Source organism: Hippopotamus amphibius, chromosome 4 (assembly GCF_030028045.1).
Source record: "Hippopotamus amphibius kiboko isolate mHipAmp2 chromosome 4, mHipAmp2.hap2, whole genome shotgun sequence".
In the NCBI taxonomy this organism is placed as follows: Eukaryota; Metazoa; Chordata; class Mammalia; order Artiodactyla; family Hippopotamidae; genus Hippopotamus; species Hippopotamus amphibius.
The window spans coordinates 84197702-84220624 of NC_080189.1; the positions used below are offsets into that span (position 1 = coordinate 84197702).

The 22923-nt window shown below is 40.0% G+C and overlaps 1 protein-coding gene and 1 pseudogene across 3 annotated transcripts in view; one reads left to right on the forward strand and one right to left on the reverse strand.

Moving 5' to 3' along the window:
- The window catches only part of NRCAM (neuronal cell adhesion molecule), a 311821-nt gene that overhangs the window by 250728 nt on the left and 38170 nt on the right, over window positions 1-22923 (forward strand). For all 3 annotated transcript variants that reach the window (XM_057730323.1, XM_057730324.1, XM_057730325.1), the window contains 8 exons: window positions 910-1094; window positions 3286-3417; window positions 12219-12362; window positions 14003-14114; window positions 15420-15586; window positions 15984-16131; window positions 18103-18227; window positions 20227-20328. In XM_057730323.1, the coding sequence (XP_057586306.1) occupies window positions 910-1094; window positions 3286-3417; window positions 12219-12362; window positions 14003-14114; window positions 15420-15586; window positions 15984-16131; window positions 18103-18227; window positions 20227-20328 (1115 nt within the window). The remainder of the gene's footprint in view (window positions 1-909; window positions 1095-3285; window positions 3418-12218; window positions 12363-14002; window positions 14115-15419; window positions 15587-15983; window positions 16132-18102; window positions 18228-20226; window positions 20329-22923) is intronic.
- Window positions 8467-8585, reverse strand: LOC130852714 (5S ribosomal RNA; annotated as a pseudogene).

Consider the following 22923-nt stretch of genomic DNA (forward strand, 5'->3'; position numbering starts at 1 on the left):
CTCAGTGCTTGGTCTATAATTTAGTGCTTAGTAAACGTATTGAATAGATTTTTATTTTACCCTCATGAAAACCTTCTCAAGCCACCAGATCAAAGCAAGCATCATTGTGCCCATGAAGGCAACAGAGAAAACTGAGGCCCGAAAATGTCAGAGAGCCAAGATCAGAGAACAGTTTAGGGATAGGGCTGGGATTTTGAAGCAGATCTTTTAACTCTAAGCCTATGTCTGGCTTTTCCTCTTCTCTGTAGTTCATGATTTAGTAAGAAACACAGGTAGTAATGGCATGAGTGACACATGAGTTGGGCCTACTTCTATCACTTGGTATTTTAAAATGTCAGTGATGATGAAATTAACATAAGAGCACGACTCCTCTAATCGCTTTATTCACATCATCAAATAGCCTGTTATAAGATAGGGAGGTGCTTCCATTTGCTATGGAAATGTGTGTAAAAGTCCATGGGCACATTATGTATATCCGCTCTTTCCCTGGCATTTTTAACTCTAGCTGATAAAAAAATTAATAATTCGATGTCATTAATTTCATGGTCATTCTTTTGATTGACATAGTCTCTTCACACAAAATTTTTCAAGAGTGCCTCATTGATCAGAACTTCAAAGAAAATAATTAGGTCCCTTCAGTCCAGTAAGTCTTGCTGCCATTCTCACTGGATCCCTGAGGTCAAAGCGCACGGTGCACCATAAATTAGCACAGTTTTGCTTGTGTGAAAATGGTGACTTACAGACTGAAACGCAGGGTTTTGAGCAGTACTTATAAAAGTGTGGTGCTGGTTAAAATGTCTATATAGTCCTTCTGTTCTTTACGTCTGTGACAAACACACCTGAAAATTCACCTTCAGAAGCAGTTAGGTGAACGTTTTTTATAATGTTGTTATTTATTTATCTTATCAGGCCTACCCCAGTTATTTACTGGATAAAAGAAGATGGAACACTCCCCCTCAACCGGACATTTTATAGGAACTTTAAGAAAACTCTGCAGATCGTTCAGGTTACAGAAGCAGACTCTGGAAATTACCAGTGTATAGCCAAAAATGCCTTAGGAGCCATCCATCACACCATTTCCGTCACAGTTAAAGGTATGTCATTGTCTAAACCACACAGCTCTTTCCTCCATGAGAACCCCTGAATCTTCAATTAAAATGCCTTCGATGATATTCTTCAATAATAGTAATGTAAATTTATATCAACATCTGTGGTACCTTGAATCTCTTCCCCCTGCTATTTATAGTGCATCTAAATCAAGTTAAAAATTCGCTCCCTCAGATCTTCCTTGCAGAGGATTCCAATTAATAAGTGTAGAAAGAATGAAGGAAATAGAAAATCACAATTAGAATCCCACAGTTGTAGCTGCTGCAGGCAAGAGCCAGTCATGAATACTAAAATGACTGGAAGAAACTTTAAGGAGAAACAGGATATTTGCATAGCCTCGAAACGTTTCCTCTCCCCCCACCCCCCAAAAAATTAATGACTGAGGCAGGTCTAACATATGTCCACGAATTCTTCACTCCTCATGCCTTAAGAGATGGAGCTTCATTGCCCTCCCCTTGAGTGAGGGCTAGACTTCCTTGCTTCTAATGAATAGAATACAGAAAGCAGGAAAAGAGTAACTTTACAGTGGAGAAACCTGGCAGACATCACTCTAACCAAGTGATCAAGGTTAATATAACCACTAATAAGCCATGTCAGTATCATATACTCCCAGATATGATGCAGTCAGAAGCTTCCATCACCCAGAACCTCAGGTGAATTGTGAAACATCATCAAACTCTAGTTGAAGGACATTCTACACTAGTGGTTACTAGTGGGGAGAGGGAGGGGGAGGGGCAATAAAGGGGTAGGGACTTAAGAGGTACAAACTACTAGGTATAAAATAAGCTGCAGGATATATTGTACAGCATAACGAATGTAGCTAATATTTGATAATAACTGTAAGTGGAGTATAACCTTTAAAAAAAGAAGTAAATATGATGATACTGATGGTCGTAGTTGGATGGTGATTATAACCTAGAAATTCAGGAATTCTTCACTCAGAAATCACTCAATTTGACCTTAGATGGAAAAGCGTTTGTTCCACTTGAAACTTTCCCATTGATCTATAGGAGAATTCAGTAGTCACTGGGAGAAACATACTCTAGGAATGAGAGCATGTGGAAAACGTTTCACAAAATATTTTGGTTACAGATGAGGAGCGGAGAATATACCTTAGGAGAAATAGGAAGAGTAATCAATCTAGTAAGCTTGATTTATCCCTGAAAGAATTCAGTTGACTAGTTCTCCTTTCTAAGTCTGGAAGGATGTTCAAAGAAAAAACTATCCCTGAAAAAAAAAAGAGATATTAGAGAACTTATTTATATAGTTGGGAAGTGATTAACATTGATATGTTACACATATGGCTAACACTGACATATATTCACTTTTCTCCATTTCTGTCCCGATACTGATGAAAAGAGGCTGTTGTTCCTTGTTACAAAAAAAATAAGTAAACAGAAAGCTCTTGATTATTTAAGAAAAAAAGAAAGAAAATCGTTCTACAAAATAACTGACTAGTCGTCTTTAAAAGTCTCAAGTTCATGAAAAGCAAGGAAAGACCAAGAAACTTTCAGATCAGAGGAAACTAAGTAAGAAGATGTGACAAGTAGATGCAATATGGTGTCCAGGACAGGGTCCAGGACAGAAATAAGACATTAGTGGAAAAACTGGGGAAATCCTAATACAGTAGTAATTGAGCTGATGGTATTGTACCAATGCTAATTTCTTGTTTTTGGTATCTGTACCTTGGTTTTGTAAGATGTTAACATTAGAGAAAGCTTGTGAAGGGCTTCTAGGAACCCGCTGTATTAATTTGGCAACTTTTCAAAAATGCAAAGCTTTAAAAATTGCTTCCCAATTTTATAATTATATGTATTCTACATGGCTCAGAATTTAAATTCACATTTCTTAGCCCTATCTGTACCTGTAAATTGCTCTGCAACCTTAGAGAAATCTGTTACCTCGTTGATGTCTGATTAACGTAATGTAAAATGAGATGACAATACTTGAATCAAAAGGCTCTAGAAATAATACATAGATATCAGTGAGTCTCTTTTAACATTCTCTTCGAAATCTGAAGTGTTCTTTGAAGCATCACATGTAAATCTATTCATTCTAAAAAAGTGAAACTAACAAATGTTTTTGCACAATACTTATGAAGATAGTTCAGTATACTAAATTTGCTAGAATTACTTACTTGATTCAAGTTTTTGTGGTTTTTTTTCTTTCCTCATAAAGCGGCTCCCTACTGGATCATAGCACCTCAGAATCTTGTGCTGTCCCCTGGAGAGGATGGAACGCTGATCTGCAGAGCTAACGGCAACCCCAAGCCCAGAATTAGCTGGTTATCGAATGGAGTCCCGATAGAAAGTAAGTTTCCTTGATTGGCTCCAGCTGCAGTATATTTTTGGAGCATAGTGACATCTCCACAGGCAACAAATGGTGTTAAAATAACTTGGGATAAGGAAGGAAGGCATATATATGAGTTAAATAGAGGCACCAAATTACCTTTAAATTTTAATTTTATTACCTTTAGATATAATTTATCATGACTGAATTGTTTATGCTATTAACATAGTGGTATGCATTGATTGGAACTTGGCAGTATTTCCTCTGTTTGGTACGTGGGTCATAGGAAGAATGACAGGGTGAGAAATAAACATCACTGAAAAGTTCAGATTATCTTTTTTGTTCAAAATGTCAAGTGATGTGTGAAGACATCACAGAAGCCGGAGTAGATGAGTGGGGAGGCTAGGAACAGAGACAGCGGATATGACAAGAATAAGAAATACGGCTGTTTTAATTTAAGGGAAAACCTAAGCAGAGCCCGGATGGTCCCAGGTTCTCCAATCTTCAGGGGTCACCATCCCATTTAATACCCAAAGAACAACAGCTCCTCTGACCCCAGCCAGATGCTGGATGCTTCATCTTTGACGAGTTTTCCCTCCCACACTATTGCTGAGGTCATCCTTGAGCGATACTTACACGGTCCTAGCTGCCAAGGGTCATATCTTTCGCCTCCTTTCCTGGATCACTCCAGCTCTCAGTCTGCTTGTCCAGGCTGCCACCCTGCTGCCAGGGACCGTTCCCCAATGTGTGGCCACAGGCTTTCCATCAGTCTTCTAAATCACAGCAAAGACCTGTTTTACAAAACTTGGTTTAAAGCTTGAGGATGATAGAAGGTCATTATAGCAAAGAAAAAAAAAAAACTTAAACAGATATTGCATCTCTCTGCTGCTGGATTCCTAAGCCATGGCCATCCACAGAGAGCCCACTGCCTCTCCTTTTTCTTGGCCCCACTAGCTGCTACCGACGTTGGACATTTTCCCCTTCTTGAAGTTCAGAACTTCTCTTAGACCCAAAGAGAGAAAGAAAACCAGTTGTTTTTTTTTTTAAAACCCAGCCTCAGGTTCACCCTCCCCATCAGTAGCATAATAATCTGTAAATATATTCTTTACAATAAAGAAAAGCTTCAGAAGTATGATGTAGAGCAGCTTGGCTCCTCATTTCCTCCAAGTCAGAATCAAAAATTTGTTCTACTCTTACATACCCAGAAGGTCCATTAAACTGACTTTCCTGAAATAGGCTTCACCCTAAGATGGGTCTGAAAGCTGTTGGCAGATTTTAAACGACACACGTCCCTGCTTCTCACCAAGGTCTTAACCACTGCAGGCCTAGATGGAGCGAGAGACCTGGTCCGGTAAGTGTTTATTAGGAGTTTGTGTCCTACCATACAGTACTTATCGGACCCTCGGAAACAGACAGTTTGTGTTTACTGTAAGAGGAAATATGTTCCTGGGAGAACACAGATATTAAGGAGGCCAGCAAATTGGGTTTGGATATTTTCATTCCCAATTTTAACTAGGATCAGGATCAGGAAAACCTGCAGAGAGTATTTTGGGGTTGTGCTTTGGGAAGCTGTTGCCATGTTCAGAGACATGTGAGTGAAAACTGAGAAAAAGTGGAGGAAAGCTCAGAACTAAAGAATTTAAGTTTTCTGATAGATTGTCCGACTTTCTCAGGAACGTATTCGGAAAGGATGGCGCATGCTCCGCACTTTTGGTACTGCGCTTTGCAGCTCAGAGGTTCTGTGCCGATTTACGCAAGGTTAAATGCGCTCCTGAGAGCGCGCCTCAGTGAAACTGACAAGTGGGAGGGGACATCCATCATTTCTCAGCGGGAAAGCCAGGCAGCCAGGGAAATGTTGAAAAGATAAATCCTCAAGCTCCGCAGCCAGCATGCAGTCATAAGCAGGGGAAAATTGAGATGTAGGTGGGTCAGTGACAAGGACAAGGGGAGATAAAATAAGGAAGCTGATCTTTCCTTCTGATTCACTCAGCTTGTGATCCTTGTAACCCGAGCACAGGTGCTGCCTCTCAGGGAACCCTGTAACTCCAGCTGTATTAAGAGCTCTGCACTACTAGGTATAAGAGAAATAAGATTCAAGGGTGTAATGTCCAGCACAGGGAATGTAGCCAGTATTTTACAGCTTTGTTTGGAGTATAATCTATAAACTATTGAATCACTAGGTTATACACCTGAGACTAATATAATATTGTAAGTGAACTAGACTTCAATGAAAAAAAACGAGCTTTGAAATGGCACTCATGGACATTCCCCCTTTAAATGAAATATTTGGGGGGTAAGATCAACTGTGATAGGCCTGTGTTTTGGGGAGGGCGTGCAAGACAGTGGTCCCAGGAGAGAAGTGGAAGCTGTCTGCTCTAACCCCAAATCATCTGAGCAGAGCAAAAAGAGTTAGAACAAAATCTCTCAAATCAGGTTCTAAATCAGTTCATGTCTTCCACCCCCAACCTATTTGCTAAGTCTGCACTGGAAGGAAAACAGGAAGCTTAGCAGAGCTAGGGTCAGAATTCTGTGGTGCCTACAGATTGGCCTCTGGTGTGCCTCAGAGTGGTCACTTTGGTGGACAAGCAGGAAGAGAAACACCAAACGGCCTGGCAGCAAAGCCAGGGGCCCTGACTGCCAGGCTGCCCCACAGCGCTGGAATCAGGGGCCATGTGTTTATACTGAGGTGATAAGACGCATCCATAGATGCTCCACATTTGGTGGCCAGGCTAACAGTGCATGGATTACTGTTTGGAATCTCAGAACTGGAAGGTGATGGGCTTGAGGCACCTGGCAGGGACCCTCACAGTTCTCTGCGTGACGGTACTGCAGGGGCACCTCTGTTCTCTACCCCCACCCTCAGCCGCTGGTCCATCCACAGCTTCTGCTAAATGACTTCTTGACTGGACACTAAGTCTTTTTATTTTTTTTTTAATTTTTAATTCAAAATTTTTTAATTTTGTAATTTAAAAAATTTTCAGTTGTATTCAAGTATAGTTGATTTCCCATATCGTGTTAATTTCTGCTGTACAGCAAAGTGATTCAGTTATACATATGTACATTCTTTTTCGTATTCTTTTATATTATAGTTTATCACAGGATATTGAATATAGTTCCCTGTGCTGTACAGTAGGACCTTGTGGTTTATCCATCCTATATATAACAGTTTGCAACTGCTGATCCCAAACTCCCAATCCCTCCCTCCCCCGCACCCTCCTATCCCTTGGCAACCACGAGTTTGTTTTCTATGTCTGTGAGTCCCTTTCATAGATAAGTTCATTCATAGACACTAAGTCTTAAACATCTAAGTTCCAAGTGAACCCTACATGCCCTCACCCTGTGTGGGCCTCTCCTGATCCAAGATAAGGAGTAAGTGAAAAAGAAAACTGTCCCCAAATCGGTAGAATTCAAAGAGCCTCATGCCTCTTTCCTGTCCACCCTTGCCCATGAATTTGGAGGCCTCTAAACAGAACTACCTCTGAGGTTTGGGGACCATCCTGGAAACAAGAGACGGGGGCTTGTTTCTCACCTGCAGTTTGCTGAGTTTGGATCCCACAGGTGCATTCAGCACTGACAGGGCAAGGAGGAAGGGTGGCAGAGAGGCAGAGGCATGCAAGAGAGAGCAAAATTCACCGTGGTGTAAAGTGGCACAGAACTGTCACGGTGAGGGTTCAGGAGGAGACTAGAGTAGACCCCAGACGTTAGCTAGGAGCACAGCCTGGCTTGCTGACACCTTCCACCTAAGAGGCTGCAGAAACCTTGGGTGGATCAGTTGCCGAGGGGCAGGGGCGGGGAACAGCTGTGCTTCTGCAGTATCGTTGTGCAGCATCCCCGCCAGCTGCCACACAACAGAGACGTTATCAGGGGACCACCGTACCAGATGCACAGCCTCCCCACTCCTGACTTGTAGACAGTCACCTAAGGACATTGCCTGTGTCTCCTCCCACCCCTGCAGGCTCTGGCTGCCAAGTGCACATCAGGACTATAAAGGGAGAAGCTGGATCGGGTGACGGGGTGGGGCAGGGAGGGGGTGGTGTCAGACTTGGACTTTGTTAGCAAAATACAGTGTTATTGACTTGTGACTGTGAGTTTCAGACCTGGCACCTATTTTGCAAAATTGGAAGAATTCATTAACAAAGAGCCTGGGCTCTAATCTCAATGTTTTCCAAAGCTCTGTCCCCCCGGGACTGGCCAGATTACTTTAAACTTTCCCTGAAGCAAAAAACAGACAGTATTAAATATGGAATTTACCCAAAACCACCTAAAATATTTTTGAAACAATCTGCAGAAGTCAAGAAAAAGAATGCAGCTGCAGAGAGCTGGTGCCAAAAAGACCTTTGATTTTTATTGTGTCACCCAAAGTGTCTGGGAGGGTGTGGAAATAACACCCAGAACCAGAAAGAAAATGTCCAAGGTCAAGGCTGGGGACACCGAGATTCCTGTCCCTGTCCTCAGAAGCAGCAGAGAGCCTAACCCTTGTAGATCTTTAATCATACCTCTTGTGAGTTGGGGTAGATCTCCCAGATTCTTCCCCGTGGAGCATCTGTAAGATCACTATGTTAGTATGTTAAAAGGCCCCTTCTCTCTGAGAGATGAGAAGAGGGTGGCATGAAGGGAATACGAATGGACAGAAGAACCTCCTCCTGCCACAGTTACATATTTTGCTGACACCAAAGGGAGAGATTGAGAGCCAGTAACACATGATAAGCAGGCAGGGGAATGGAGGCGTGGTCCAGGATCGTCCCAAGATTCCACCAAGGCAACTTTCTTCTTCCTTTTCTCAAAAGTAAAGGGCTCAGTGGCATCCCCTTTTAGGGGATAGAATACCTCAGTGAAAAAGAAAAGTCATCTCTTCACCAAGATGTTTGTTCTATGTTATGCTCAAACGTTCAGATTTCAGAAGATGTTTATAAAGTAGACTAACGCAGAAAATCTGAGCAGTAAATCGTGCATTAAAGAAATCAATGTCTCTAGTTTCTCATCTCTGAGATGCATATACTATTATCTACTTAATCTGTTTCACAAAGCTCTTTTTATTTTTTATTTTGTTTTATTGATACTTTATTTTTAAGCCTGCAGCACCCAGTATGCCCTGGTGGTCTCCCATCCAAGTACTAATCAGGCCTGACCCTGCTTCACTTCGGGGATCAAATGAGGTCAGGAGTATTCAGGGTAGTACGGCTGTAGACCACAAGGCTCTTTTTAAAATAAAATTATGCAATAGATATAAAAATATTTTTAAATTTGATAGTACTGTTTACATGCCAGTAACATGGCAGTCATTGTTATTATTCTCACTTTCCACATGTTGCAAGCATTCATGGCTTTGGCCAGCCATGTCAGGAGAGGTAGAATAAAAGAAAGTATTGTTGGAAGACTGTCACCCCAATTCTGAGCCTTACCTTGGGGCTTTGGATGGTGATAATTCCATGCTCTTAAGTTTCTTTCCCCAGGGTGCATTTATAGCAATCGAAGTTGGTATTCCCAGAATTAATTATTATTCCCTGGGTAATTTGGGTTTAGATACTGGAGGGTTACTCCCACCCAGTAGCCAGGACACAGAGTCCAAAGACTTTACATCTGTCTGCACCAGCAATTTCTTTGGCCAGTACCCACTGAGCTTGCATATGTCTCTGTGACAGTTCCTGGGTTTGTTGGTGTTTCTTTAGTAAGTGCTTAAGGAAAATGGAGACCAAACCCCCATGGAGAAATATCTGCTTATTTACTCGTATTACTCTTACCTAAAGGGTTTATTTAATTCCAAAATACCTCTCCAAAAATAAATACTTGGAGGCTGCTCCATTTAGCAAAAATAAGGCAAATACTCTCAGATGCCTTTCAGGTAAAGAATAACATTGGAAAGGATTGATATAGAAAAAAAAATGCAGCTGTGGGCAACATAGAAGCTCTTTTAAATGGTGTATATTGTGTTTGATGAATCCCCACTGGGAGAAGAGTGTCCCACTGGTTTTGTGAATTGAGTTGGTCTTCCATGCTCATGGTGAGGTAACTTTTTATTGTGGTTAAAAAAACACATAACAAGTCCTACTGTATAGCACAGGGAACTATGTCCAATCTCCTGGCATAAACCATAATGGAAAAGAATATTTTTTAAAAAATGAGTGTATATATGTGTAAAACTGAGTCACTTTGCTGTACAGCAGATATTGGCACAACATTGTAGATCAACTATGCTTCAATTAAAAAAACAAAACAAAACACCACACATAGCAGAGACTTCCCTGGCCTCCCAGTGGTTAAGACTTTGCCTTCCAATGCAGCGGGTGTGGCTTCAGTCCCTGGTTGGGGAGCTAAGATCCCCTATGCCTCCTGGCCAAAACACCAAAACATAAAACAGAAGCAATATTGTAACAAATTCAATAAAGACTTTAAAAATGGTCCACAGCAAAAAAATCTAAAAAAAAAAACCCCCACACATCACAGAAATACCATCTTAATCATTTTTAAGCTTACAGTTCAGTAGTGTTATAGTGTATTCACACTATTGTGAAATAGATTTCCGGAAATTTCTCATCTTACAAAACTGGAACTCTGTGCCCAGTACAACAGCACATGGCGATGTAACTTTTAAGAGCTCAATATGCTCAAGGAATTTGGAGGGACTTCCGGCCCTCCACTGTCTGGTGGGTCCACAGAGGTGCAGTCAGAATGGACACGGCGTGGGCACTGAGAGTCCTCTGAGGAGACCCAGCCCCGAGTACTCAGCTACTGGGTCCAAAAGTGCTAAGAATAATTGACGGAGAAAGAGACTTCCGAAATGCTGCTCTGTTCCAGCACGCCTTGCCGAGGCCGCAGAAAGACATTGCTGAGAGTGTGTGTCAGAAAGGCCCTGATAATCCTGGACTTGGGAGGTGGGACAAGGGACACGGGCTGCCCTGAGGGATGCTGCATTGTCAGGGTACCTGGCTGCCAGCCGCAGCACTAGTCCACTTCCTAGGCCAGTGTGGCGTCTGTCCTCTGCTGTCGTTTACTGAGGAAATCTATACTCCGTCAAAGGAATTGCAACTTATGTTTTTCTTTTGGTTGGAAGAACATGTTTCTTAAGGCCATTTTGAAATCATTAGAGTCATAAACAGCAGATGTGAGCTAAGACCCCAACTCAGAACTTCTTGGCTCACCCCATCACTAGTTGAACTAATTGGAGTATCTAAGATGATTTCCTAAATTAGCTACTGATTGTGGTCAGAGTATCAGACATACAGCTACATCTAGAACTGTGTGATAGTAAATTTGTGTAGTTTTAAGCCACTAAGTTTGGAGTAGCTTGTTCAGCATCCGTAGAAGCTAATGCAGAATGAGTAGGCACGATACTTTGAATATGTGTGATAAAACAAGAATGAATAATGATAGTTCAATTTCTTTTTATTATTTATTTTCATTAATAAACCACAGATGAATCAGTTATTTAAAACTTTTTAAAGTGATAAAGGAGTCTAAAGGCAGTAATAAATATGTCTTAGGTGTCCATCCTTTTCCTGCCATCAAAGAGGAAAAATGAGGACTTCCCTGGTGGTCCAGTGGTTAAGACTTTGCCTTCCAATGCAGGGGGTGCAGGTTCAATCCCTGGTTGGGGAGCTAAGATCCCACATGCCTCACAGCCAAAAAACTAAAACATAAAAAACAAAAATAAAAGACAGCAGAAGCAATATTGTAAAAAATTCAATAGAGATTTCAAAAATGGTCCACATCACAAAAATCCTTTAAAAAAAGGGGGGGTTGGAAATGGTGTTTAGAATGAACGTAAAGGCTATTAAGTGGTTCAAGTTGCAAGAGCAGTTTAAGAGGAAGGGTGCAGTTATCTATTTTTAAAATTTATTTTATTGAAGTATAGTCGATTTACTATGTTGCATTAATTTCTGCTGTACAGCAGAGTGATTCAGTTGTGTGTATATATATATACACATTCTTTTTCATATTTTTTCAGTTATGATTTATCATGGGATATTGAATAATATGGGTGCTGTTATTTAGGTTTGAGTTTGATTGGCATGCTGAGACAAATACCTGCTACCCCTTTTCGTGTACTTTTAAAGCCATGTAAGGTCATAGCCTAAGATTTAGTGTTCACAAAAAGGAAAATATGTCCAACAGCACAGCACTTCCAAATTGTTGGGCATGCCTTGGGCTGAATTCTCATATATTATATTACCAACCTGTTCCATTCTGCTTCAGCAAGGATCAATCCTGGTCTTAACATGTTTTTAAGCACTTGAGAGATTTAGCTGAAACTGCTACCTTTAAGAGAAATTTCAAGCAAATTATTTCTACTTCAGCCTCAGGAAATGCCAAAGCAGGAAAATACATATTTTCACATTTGATTATTAGCGCTATATTTATTTACATATTTATTTATTTATCAACCTATTTCAGTAAAAGGCTCTAGCTTTGGATGAGCTAGAGGGTTTCTGTATTTTTGAACTAACTTTTGCTGTCTCCTCTTGGTAATTAACTTGCCTCCTTGTAAGTAACCATAATTTCTTTGTGAACAAGGTAATGTTTTCCTGAATTTGTATAGCAGTTTACACCTAACATGTTGCTTTTTCCCCCTGCATCTCTCAAATTAATATTGAAAAGAATCAATCCATTTAAAACTAAATGGTTATCAAGCATATACCCATGATGATAAATGATAACTAAATTATGAGGAAGGAAAATTGTAGTTTCTGCCTGGGTTTCTGGTCTCCCCTTACTTACTGCATATACCTGATCAGTCTTCCGCGTACTATAAATTAAACCTCAAGCTTTACCTCTTTTAAGCAAAGAGGAATGAATATGTACTTTTTATTTTTATACCCAAACAGTTGCCCCCGATGATCCCAGCAGAAAAATAGATGGCGATACCATTATTTTTTCAAATGTTCAAGAAAGATCAAGTGCGGTATATCAATGCAATGCCTCTAACGAATATGGATATTTACTGGCAAACGCATTTGTAAATGTGCTGGGTAAGCTCTCCCTTTATTAAAGGCATGGCAGATTAAATTAATGACCGTTGTTTTTCATTCATTCAGCAGAAATGTATTAAGCATCTCCTATGCAGTGGCACAGAACTTGGAGCTGTAAGGGATATACAAAGATGGATAAGACACAAACCGTGCCCTAAAGGAAATTACAGTCTGGTCTTAATGTTCTTTTGTAACACAGTTTGAATAATGGCAAATTCTTCATTGTAGAAATAATCAAACGGTCAGACTACTTCATTCATAGACGGTTACATTGTGTCAAACCCCTCAAAAGGAAAAGAGCATTGGTCCACTCTTAGTAACTGAATGTGACTGCTGTTCCATCCTTAGAAATTGACAAGTCAAATGACAATATCATGACTCTGATTTTTGAAAAGAAATCATTAATCATAATGTTTGACCTTGATGTAAGTCACAGGTGTACATTTATTTATTAATTCATAATAATATGTTTACAAAATGGTGACATAAACATACTCTGAAATGGTTGGGTTTAGGTGAACATTGTATTTCTGCTATGGGACAACTACTAAAATACAAAATTTGTTAAAAATTTATGTGAGAATTGTTTTTATGATGCCAGGGAATTATATTTCAACTCTTTAAATGGAGTAGGCTCCCTTTCAAACAAAATTAAGGTCAGCAAGCGAACCAATATGTGGTATTTTTTCCTTCATGCTTGAAATGAAGGTCAGTAAATCACAGGAAGAGCTGAGCCATTAGGATGTTGGTGGAGGTAGAGAACGCAGTTTTGATTCTGGTTCTGTTCTGAGTCATCAGCATTCTGCTTTTTTTCTGCCAGCTTTTGTGTTCCCCGCCACTCCCACCCACCCCTGTTATTACCCTGAGGTTCTGATGGGCCAGTCATTCAACAAAAATGTATTTGGCCATTATTTTTGTGCCAGATACTGTGCTGGTTTATGGGGAGAAAACAGTAAAAAGTCTCACTCCCTGCCTGCAAGGAACTCACAGTATAGTAGGAGATATAGAAAAAGAAATCAGTTATTAAAAACTGGGCCTGAGGACTTCCCTGCTGGTGCAGTGGTTAAGAATCCTCCTGCCAGTGCAGGGCACACGGGTTCGATCCCTGTTCCAGGAAGATTCCACATGCTGTGGAGCAACTAAACCCACGTGCCACAAGTACTGAGCCTGCTCACTAGAGCTCGTGAGCCACAACTACTGAGCCCATGTGCTGCAGCTACTGAAGCCCATGTGCCTAAAGCCCATGCTCTGCAACAAGAGAAGCCACCACAATGAGAAGCCGGTGCACCACAACAAAGAGTAGCCCCCACTCTCTGCAACTAGAGAAAGCCCTTGTGCAGCAACGAGGACTCAATGTAGCCAAATAATTAATTAATTAATTAATTAATTAATTATTTTTTAAAAAACAAAAAACTGTGCCTGAGTAAGATACAGGACATGAGGCAGAGGGAGAAAACTTGTATTCTTCCACCTCGAGTGACCGGTAGTGTCATACTTGCCTGAGAACATAAGGGGAGAAGTACATTGACTGTGTCTTACGATGAACTCTAATGGCCTTTAAAAAATGCAATAAAATATACAGTGGGCCTAAATGTTTATTTTACTTTAATATTTACTTTACCTTTTCAAAATGTTTTTAGCTGAGCCACCACGAATCCTTACGCCTGCAAACACACTCTACCAGGTCATCTCAAACAGGCCTGCTTTACTAGACTGTGCTTTCTTTGGGTCTCCTCTACCTACCATCGAGTGGTAAGTAGTGGCCCTATCTGTTTGTCATATTTCCATTTGCCAAAGCCTTCGGATTTCTCAATATGTGGGATTTTAGTCAGAGAACAGACAGGGAAAGGGAAGTGCAGAAGCCATCATCCTATTAATTGTTAAATGTCTCCACAAACACTTATTAATGACTCACTCCATGCTAAATACTGTCACGTGGGTAATCTCTTTGACAGCACACTTTGTAAAAGTTTTTGAAAAAAATTAAAGTGGCTGCATTTTACAGTGCCACGGACATCACCTGGGACGTCATGAATGGTGGCTAGAGGGATGGCTTCGGGGACATTCCTTGATAATAAAATATCATTTGGGATGGGGGCAGGATCCATAAGCTTAACAACAGAGTTTGCTATTACCAGTGCTCCTCTCCTACTGAGCACCCTGTCTTGGATCCAGCCAAGCTCCCCTGTATCCTTTCACTCCATCTTTACCATCTCCTTTCACATACGACTCCTAGTACCAGTCCTGTTCACCCCTCCAGCTTGCTTTAGCCTGAGCTGAAAGAGACAAGGCCAGGAGGGGCGGCAGCTCAGAAAGAATGATTGAAGGGAAATTGGAACATTCATTTATGGATCGTTTATCAGGTGCCAGACACTGTGTGGGGCTCCACTTACTGCTGTGAGATTAAAGCCAGGTGTAGGATTAAAGCACAGACACGGATGCTCGTGCAGGAAATTTCCCAGCAAAGGAGATGGGTTAATGCTTAGCTTCACACCCCTTTTCATCCCTTCTCCCTTCTGTCTGACACAAACTCGGAAGCTGAATGTAAATGTACTTTACATGCATGCTTTCTTCTTCTTCTTCCCTGAGGGTTTTTCTATTTATACTCTCAAAAGTACAATCCTTGTAACCTTGAAGTCAAAATCTCTTTAGAATTGTAGCCTGCAGATGGAGTTACAAACATATCACAGTAGGGGGGAAAGGTCAAAAAGAACAGTCTTCATCATGGCTATTTTATCACTTATTAGAGATAAAATAGGTAATAATGCATTTATTAAATTATGAGTCTCTCATAATGACAATCACAAATTGTGTTTTGTATTGTCATCCTAATTCTTTAAGCACCCATTCATCATCCAAATCTCCAGTTTGACATCCTGTCTTTGCATTGACTACCCGCCCCACCCCCACCACCGGATTCACAAGCAGAGCCAAAGTCTGTGAACTTCATACTGTGACGCAGATCATGGTGTGTTGACCTTGAACAGGGAGTTTTATGTCTGACTTCACATTATGATGTGTTTTTTTCTTCTCATTGTGATCATTTTTGGAATGAAGGTTTAAAGGCGCTAAAGGGAGTGCTCTTCATGAAGATATCTATGTTTTACATGAAAATGGAACTTTGGAAATTCCTGTGGCCCAGAAGGACAGTACGGGGACTTATACATGTGTTGCAAGGAATAAGTTAGGAATGGCAACGAACGACGTTCACTTAGAAATCAAAGGTGAGGCAGAGGTGACAAACAGTTTTTCAGTATTATGTGACTTTGAGCAAATTCTCCAGCTTTTTTTAAAAGTTTACTTTATTGAAGTATAGTTGATTTACAGTGTTGTGTTAATTTTTGCTGTACAGCAAAGTGATTCAGTTATACATATGTACATTCTTTTTCATATTCTTTTCCATTATGGCTTATCACAGGATATTGAATATTGCTCTACAGTAGGATCTTGTTGTTTATCCATTCCACATATAATAGTTTGCATCTGCTAACCCCAAACTCCCAATCCATCCTTCCCTCACACCCCACCCCCAACCTGGGCAACCACAAGTCTGTTCTCTATGTCTTGATTCTGTTAAATTCTCCAGCTTTGACAATGGATAACGGTAACTTTCCACTTCAGATCCAACAAGGATCATTAAACAGCCTGAATATGCAGTTGTGCAAAGAGGGAACACGGTGTCCTTTGAATGCAAAGTGAAACACGATCACACCTTAATCCCCACCATCACATGGCTGAAGGACCATGGGGAGCTGCCCAGTGATGGAAGGTATTTAAAGACAATTTCTTTCCTTTCTCTTCCTTCTCTCTTTAAGCTGCTTTTGAACTAAAGGTTTATTGTATAGTGACGTAACGGTTATGTTTTTAAAGTTTCTGAAGTCTGCTGTCTCTCCAAAGTAGATATACATTTTCTCCTCATGCTGTAGAATATTTGGACCTAAAAAGGTATTAAGTTATAGAAATAAGACCCTGAGAGTGTTTGTCTATCTTTGTGTTGGTCTCCTGTGTAATTCAGGAAGCGAAAAACCTTTCAGGTCTTGGACAACATCCATTGTCTTCTACCTTGTACAGTGCAGTCTCAACAGATGTTTTCATTCCCACCTTACAAATAAGTAGAAATACGATCTCTTTAATCATCAGAATGTGCCTGAATCCTCATCAGTATTTTACAGGACACTAGTTTTTATTTGGATGGGGAGTTTTCTTTTTATTTTACCTAAAGCCAGTAGAACGAGGAGAAGGAATTTTAAAAACAGGTAAAGAATTTGAAAGCGCCTGAGCATGCTGCATTCCTTTAGCTTGGAATGGAAGAAAGGGCACGCCCGTTTTCCAGGTGAGGCTTTCAATTTGACAAAGTACACAGAGTCGCAGGTGAGAATTTTAGCTGATCCAGAGGGGCTACAGCATTGCCCCAATGAGAAGGAATGCTGTCTGCTGGTAGAAGTGGTTTCTATGGCTTCTTTCAACTGTGCCTTAGTGGTGCCCTGTTGCTTATAAATGGCCCTTAAAAGAACTGTGTAGCCTTTCGTATGCTCAGAGTTTCCATCTAGTTCTGTGCTTCAACTAGTCACTTTTATCTGTGGGATCTGAATTGATAAAGATGAGAAGGAAATAGGAAGAAATGACCACCGGGTCAAGTCGACTTTAACTTGGAAATCCCTTGCAAAGACAGTTCATGATTTATGTGGCCTCATTAAAACCATGCATGAATCCTGTTTACATAGATTTTTAACTTACTGGGTAAATTGTCATGCTTGCAAGTAACCTCTAGAAAACTCTTCACGGTGATTACTGACCTAAATCTTCCTATTTCTAGTGATAAAGCTGATGAGTGTTGTTTGCATTTACTTTCTCCTATTGCAGATTATGCATGTGGCAAAATGATACCAAATTTCTGCAATAAGTAATAAATTATTTAGCCACAAAAAAGAATGAAATTATGCCATTTGCAGCAAAATGGGTGGACCTAGAGATTATCATACTAAGTGAAATAAGTCAGACAGAGAAAGACAAATACCATATGATATCACTTACATGTAGAATTTAAAATACAGTACAAATGAACTTACAAAACAGAAATAGACTCAGAGACATAGAAAACAAACTTATGATTACCAAAGGGGAAAGGGGTAGGGGAAGGATAAATTGGGAATTTGGGATTAAACATATACACATTACTATATATAAGATAACCAACAAGGACCTACTCTGTGTGTATATGTGTATATATGTGTGTGTGTGTATGTATATATATAAAAAACTGAATCACGTTGCTGTATACCTGAAACATGGTAAATCAACTATACTTCATTCAAAAATAATGAACAATAATAATAAATTATTCGAAGATACACACTTTGTTAGAAATTGAGCTGGATGAGTGATAGCAGCAGAAGCTATGGGAAAGCTCTCTCATCAGGGTAACTGGAGCCGCCCCCACCTCAGCTCCGAACGCCCCTGGTCTTAAGGAAGCTCCTAAAACTCCAGAGGCATGGTTGAAAGCCGTCAGACCAGATGACTTGACATCATTTCTAACCCAAGCTCCTCATTCATTCAAAATGTTTCCAACTTTAATATGAGCAAAGTGACATGTATTGTATAGGATTTTAGCTCTAACGTGTTGCAAATTTTTATCATCTTCCCCTTTTACCAAATTCACTGTTGCTTTCATGCCAGTGAAACCGTCATTGGGTGTGGTGGGATGTCCGTTTCAGCCGCGGTGAACATGTGATAATTACAGGTTCACGGTTGACAAGGACCATTTGGTGGTCGCCGACGTCAACGATGATGATGGTGGGACCTACACCTGTGTGGCCAACACAACTCTGGACAATGTTTCGGCCAGTGCTGTGCTCAGCGTTGTAGGTAAGAACTAGCACACATGCAGCAGGACTGGCTGCCCTGTTTTAGGTTGAAAGGAAAAATTGTCAATAGTAACTATTTGCTTGTTACAGTTTTACCATTTTATAGGTGAGTTACATACCCACATCTTTCTTCTTTGAAAGATGCCTTTGAGGCAGTGATTTCAGTATAAATGTACTGTGGAGCAGCGCGGCAGTAAAATGGTGGTTGTGCATACTAGTGATAAGTTTTATAAGAACATTGGGGCAGTTAATCTACTTTTATTTAAAACTGAAGGGATTTTTCCCCCAAATTGTTACTGCATGTTTATCAATGTCATGTCTCACAGCTAAGCATAAGGCTCAGTTTTATAATCTTAATCATGTTAAGTCTTTGTCTTCTTGTGCTACCTTATATCTTTCAATGACTAATTTTGATTAAAATCCTTTATATTACTGTCCTTTCCAGCTCCTACTCCAACTGCAGCTCCCATTTACGGTAAACTAATACGAGTCCTTTTTCTCCGTTTTCTTTCAAACAATTTCACATGTGCAGAAAAAGTCCATTACTTTCTTTTCGCTATCACTGTCATTGTGTTTCTTTAAGGAAAAGGGCTCTGTCAGGTGTTCCGTTGTGTTGTCCATTTACTGCTATAAATCACTTCTTCATTACAGCTCTGGGACTTTCCCTGAATATATTGCCACTCGCTTCAAAGTAGTTCATGTGTTATTACAAAGTCATTGAATTTAATATTTATGTCCCTCTTTGATATCATTTCCTTGTAAAGTAGCATAGTACTTTTTCAAAAGCTATCGTCCACATTTTACAGACTGAAAAAGCAATTTCGAGTATCATTCCCCAGCTTAGGTTTTCATTTCAATCTATTAATAGTTGTTTTGGGGATTCCATGTTCAAGAAATTTACATAGGAAAACAATGGATGTTTAGTACATTTGACCTTTCTATCAGAGAAAACCACCAGCTCACTGTGTTCAAAGAAGACAAATCACTAAAGAAAGACGAAAAGGAGGACCCTTTCACATCGTGTGCTTTTTCTGAGTTGGGAAATTAAGTCAGAACTTTTTTCCCAAAACCTTTTTGATTAAAGAACCCTCATCTTTGTTCAGCATATAAATACAAAAATTAATTTTGTGGCAAAAACTCATCCGGATGTTAAATAGTATCGTGAATTATGCTAGAGAAGCCCTGTCCTTTGTAGACATTCACTGGTTCTGTACTGGTAGGAGAGAAGCGCTTGTGTTTTTCTATGGCCTCTGGTTCCCCCAAGAGCCAGAGTTACTGCCAAGAGCAAGGTCAGGAAAAGACCCAGGGGGAACAGTAATTCTCTGGATCTCAGATGCACCATTAGAAGAGGCAGACATGCTTCTGGGACACCCTTGTCCCAACAGGTGTCTGTACCCTGGTGTCCCCTGAGAATGTACCTCCCCCATGTGCCTGACAGACTTATACCGAGCATCCGCATAAGGTATGCATGCCAAGGGCTACCTAAATAGCATCAATTTTAGAATTCCTTTAAGAATATAAATATTCTTCAGGTGCCCCCAAATCTGTAATTTAGCATGTTTCAGAAAGAACATTTGCATCTTCTTTCAACAGTATGTGCGTTGCCTGTATTTGTTTTTCAGCATTTGCTATCTTCTGTTTCCCGTTTATTAGAAATTCAGTTTCCATGTTATTTTTTCTGTTTGTGCACCTCTATGTTCATGAGAAGACATGCACTGAGAGTGCTGGAGAACCGTACATGTCCACTCTGCTGGCTTTGGTGACAAGGGATATAGTTTCATTTGAAAAAGAAGCAAGCAGAGCTCATTGAGGGGTTCTCTTGGGTGTGCCTGTGTGTTCCCAGCAGCCTCAGCTGTTTTCATTTCCTTTCGGTTGCATGCTCATCGGCCATTACATGTGCTGTGTCTTTAAGAGTCCCCTCCATGAATAGTACCGCAAGTAAAGGAGAACTCTCCTAAGATCGAGTGGTTAACTATGATGTGTGTGTGTTTGGTCTACAGATGTCCCAAATCCTCCCTTTGATTTAGAATTGACGGATCAACTCGACAGGAGTGTTCAGCTGTCGTGGACGCCAGGCGATGACAACAATAGCCCTATTACAAGTATGTGGTGTCATTTGCTTTTTCACTGATAAACTTAACGATGATTTTCAAAGCCCTCTATCACATGCAATTGAAATTCCTCGCAAAAGATATTTGCTGGCATTCTCCACTTCATTGCTTATAGAACCAAAACATTTATTTATGGCTCTCTTCTCCTCAGAGCTAGAGTTATTCCTGGTTACAACTTCTGGTTCGGGCAACTGATTAATTGCTGAAGATGTTCATTAAGCCAATACACTATCATTTTGTGTTTAAGATCCATAAGAATCACCTTCAGTTTCTACCGCACAAGAAAGATATGTTGCAAGTTACTCATTTTGCCCATTAATATGGGCGAAAACAATAGAAGGACCAGTCTAAATATTAGGAAATTGAGACTTGGTGAGTAAAGTGACTTTTCAATCCCACAATTGGTAACAGAACTGGGTGCAGAATCAGGTCTCTTGCTTCCCGTTAGCCCCTCCTACAAAGTGGCACATTCACCAGTGTCAGCTTCTCACCTTGATGTCATCAGCCCAGAGAATAAAATCAGGTGAGGGACTATGCCATAAGGATACTGGAAGAGCTTAGTAAAATTAGACTATGGATAAGCTTAGAAGTTCTAAAGCCAAAAAGATACTTAAGAGAGTAGACACAAGTAAAAGCCAAAAAGATACTTGAGAGAGTAGACACAAGTCTGTAATATATTACTGCCTTCAGCTATATACTACAGAAAGACTAAATTCCTTTCCAGTGACTACCTAAGATAATTCTGAAATGATGTGCATGTTGATTTATTGTACCTGCTGTAAGGCAGAATAGTTCCAATGAAATTTTTTTAAAAAGTCTCCTCTCTGTCTTGTGTTCTTTAGTGGTGTTGCTTTCTCACTGGAGCTTTCGGTCCCTGATCAAAACACTTATTCATCTGTGTTGAGTCTTCCAATTAATTCAGTATATTAGCCAGATTTAGCTGGTGAGGATGCTTGGAAACTCTTTTTTACCCATGTTAAAATGATACCGTTAGATTTCAAGGCATTTCTACTCTTTAGTTCATTCATTCATTCAACAGATATTTATTGAGTACCTATTATGTTCCAGGCATTCGTCTAAAACAAAACAGTCAAAAATCTCTTCCCATATGGAGTTTATATTTTAGTTGAGGACGCAAATAAGATAAAATGAATATATGTCATGTTATTGTGTATAATGTCAATATATATGTGTATATATGTGTGTATATATATGTATATGTGTACACACACACACTCATACTACTCAGATCTCCTTTTAAGAGAGAATCTACTACAAAGAATGTCAACAGCAGGTTCCATCTGCTGCCCCTTCCCTAGGGATCAGCTGCAGTGTTCCTGTGAAGCCACTCTCTTCCTAAGCTAGTCCAGTGATTGAGCACAAGGGTCCTCGACTCAGCTATACCCTCTGCACAACTTCACTCGGGGGCTCCTTGCTGACCTGGCGAGACAATCTGTACTGGAGTCTGAGGCTTTTCCCACATGCTCTTCCTTGCCCTCTCCTTTCACAGACATCAGGCTTGCCTTACGGTCTGGAGATCTTCCCTGCCTCCTCCTGCTTCCTCTCCCTTTTATCTGCTGTAGGCTCTTCCCTGACTAAATCTCCTGCACATCTAGTTCTGTCTCTGCATCCGCTTCCTAGAGGAGTCAAACACACATGTATCTATACACATGGTTGTGTGTGTGTCCATTTTTTAGGCCATGCAAAGAACAAAGCAGGAGAAGAAGATTAAAGAATATGGGGCTCAGGGGTATAATTACAAACAGAGTGGTCAGGAAAGGCTACATTAAGAAGGTAACATTTCCATGGAAAACAGTATGGAGGTTCCTTAAAAAACCAAAAATAGAGTTACTGTATGATCCGGCAATCCCACCCTGGGCATATATCCAGAAATGATGAAAACTCTAATTCAAAAAGATATATGCACCCCAAAGTTCATAATGGCACTATTTATAATAGCCAAGACACAGAAGCAACCTAAGTGTCCATCAACATGAGTGGATTAAGAAGATGTGTTATATATATATATACAGTGGAATACTACTCAGCCAGAAAAAAGAATGAAATAATGCCATTTGCAGCAGCATGGATGGACCTAGAAATTATCATACTAAGTAAAGTAAGACAGAGAAAGGCAAATATTATGTATATCATCTATACATGGAATTTAAAAAATAGTGCAGATGAAGTAATTTACAAAATAGAAACAGACTCATAGACATAGGAAACAAACTTATGGTTACCAAAGGGGAAGTGCAGAGGAATAAATTAGGAATTTGGGATAAACATATGTGCACTGCCATATATAACATAGATAAACAAGGATTTAGTGTGGAGCACAGGGAACTGTATTCAATATATTGTAATAAACTATAATGGAAAAGAAAGAGAAAAGAAGAATATAGTTATATACATCTATATATGTATAATCAAATCACTTTGTTATACACCTGAAACTAACAGAATATTGATTTAAACCATACTTCAATTAAAAAATAATAAATTTTTAAAAAGAAGGTAGCATTTATGCATGTCAATAAAGACACAGGGAGGGCGGTAGTAAACGCATTATGCAGTTATCTGGAG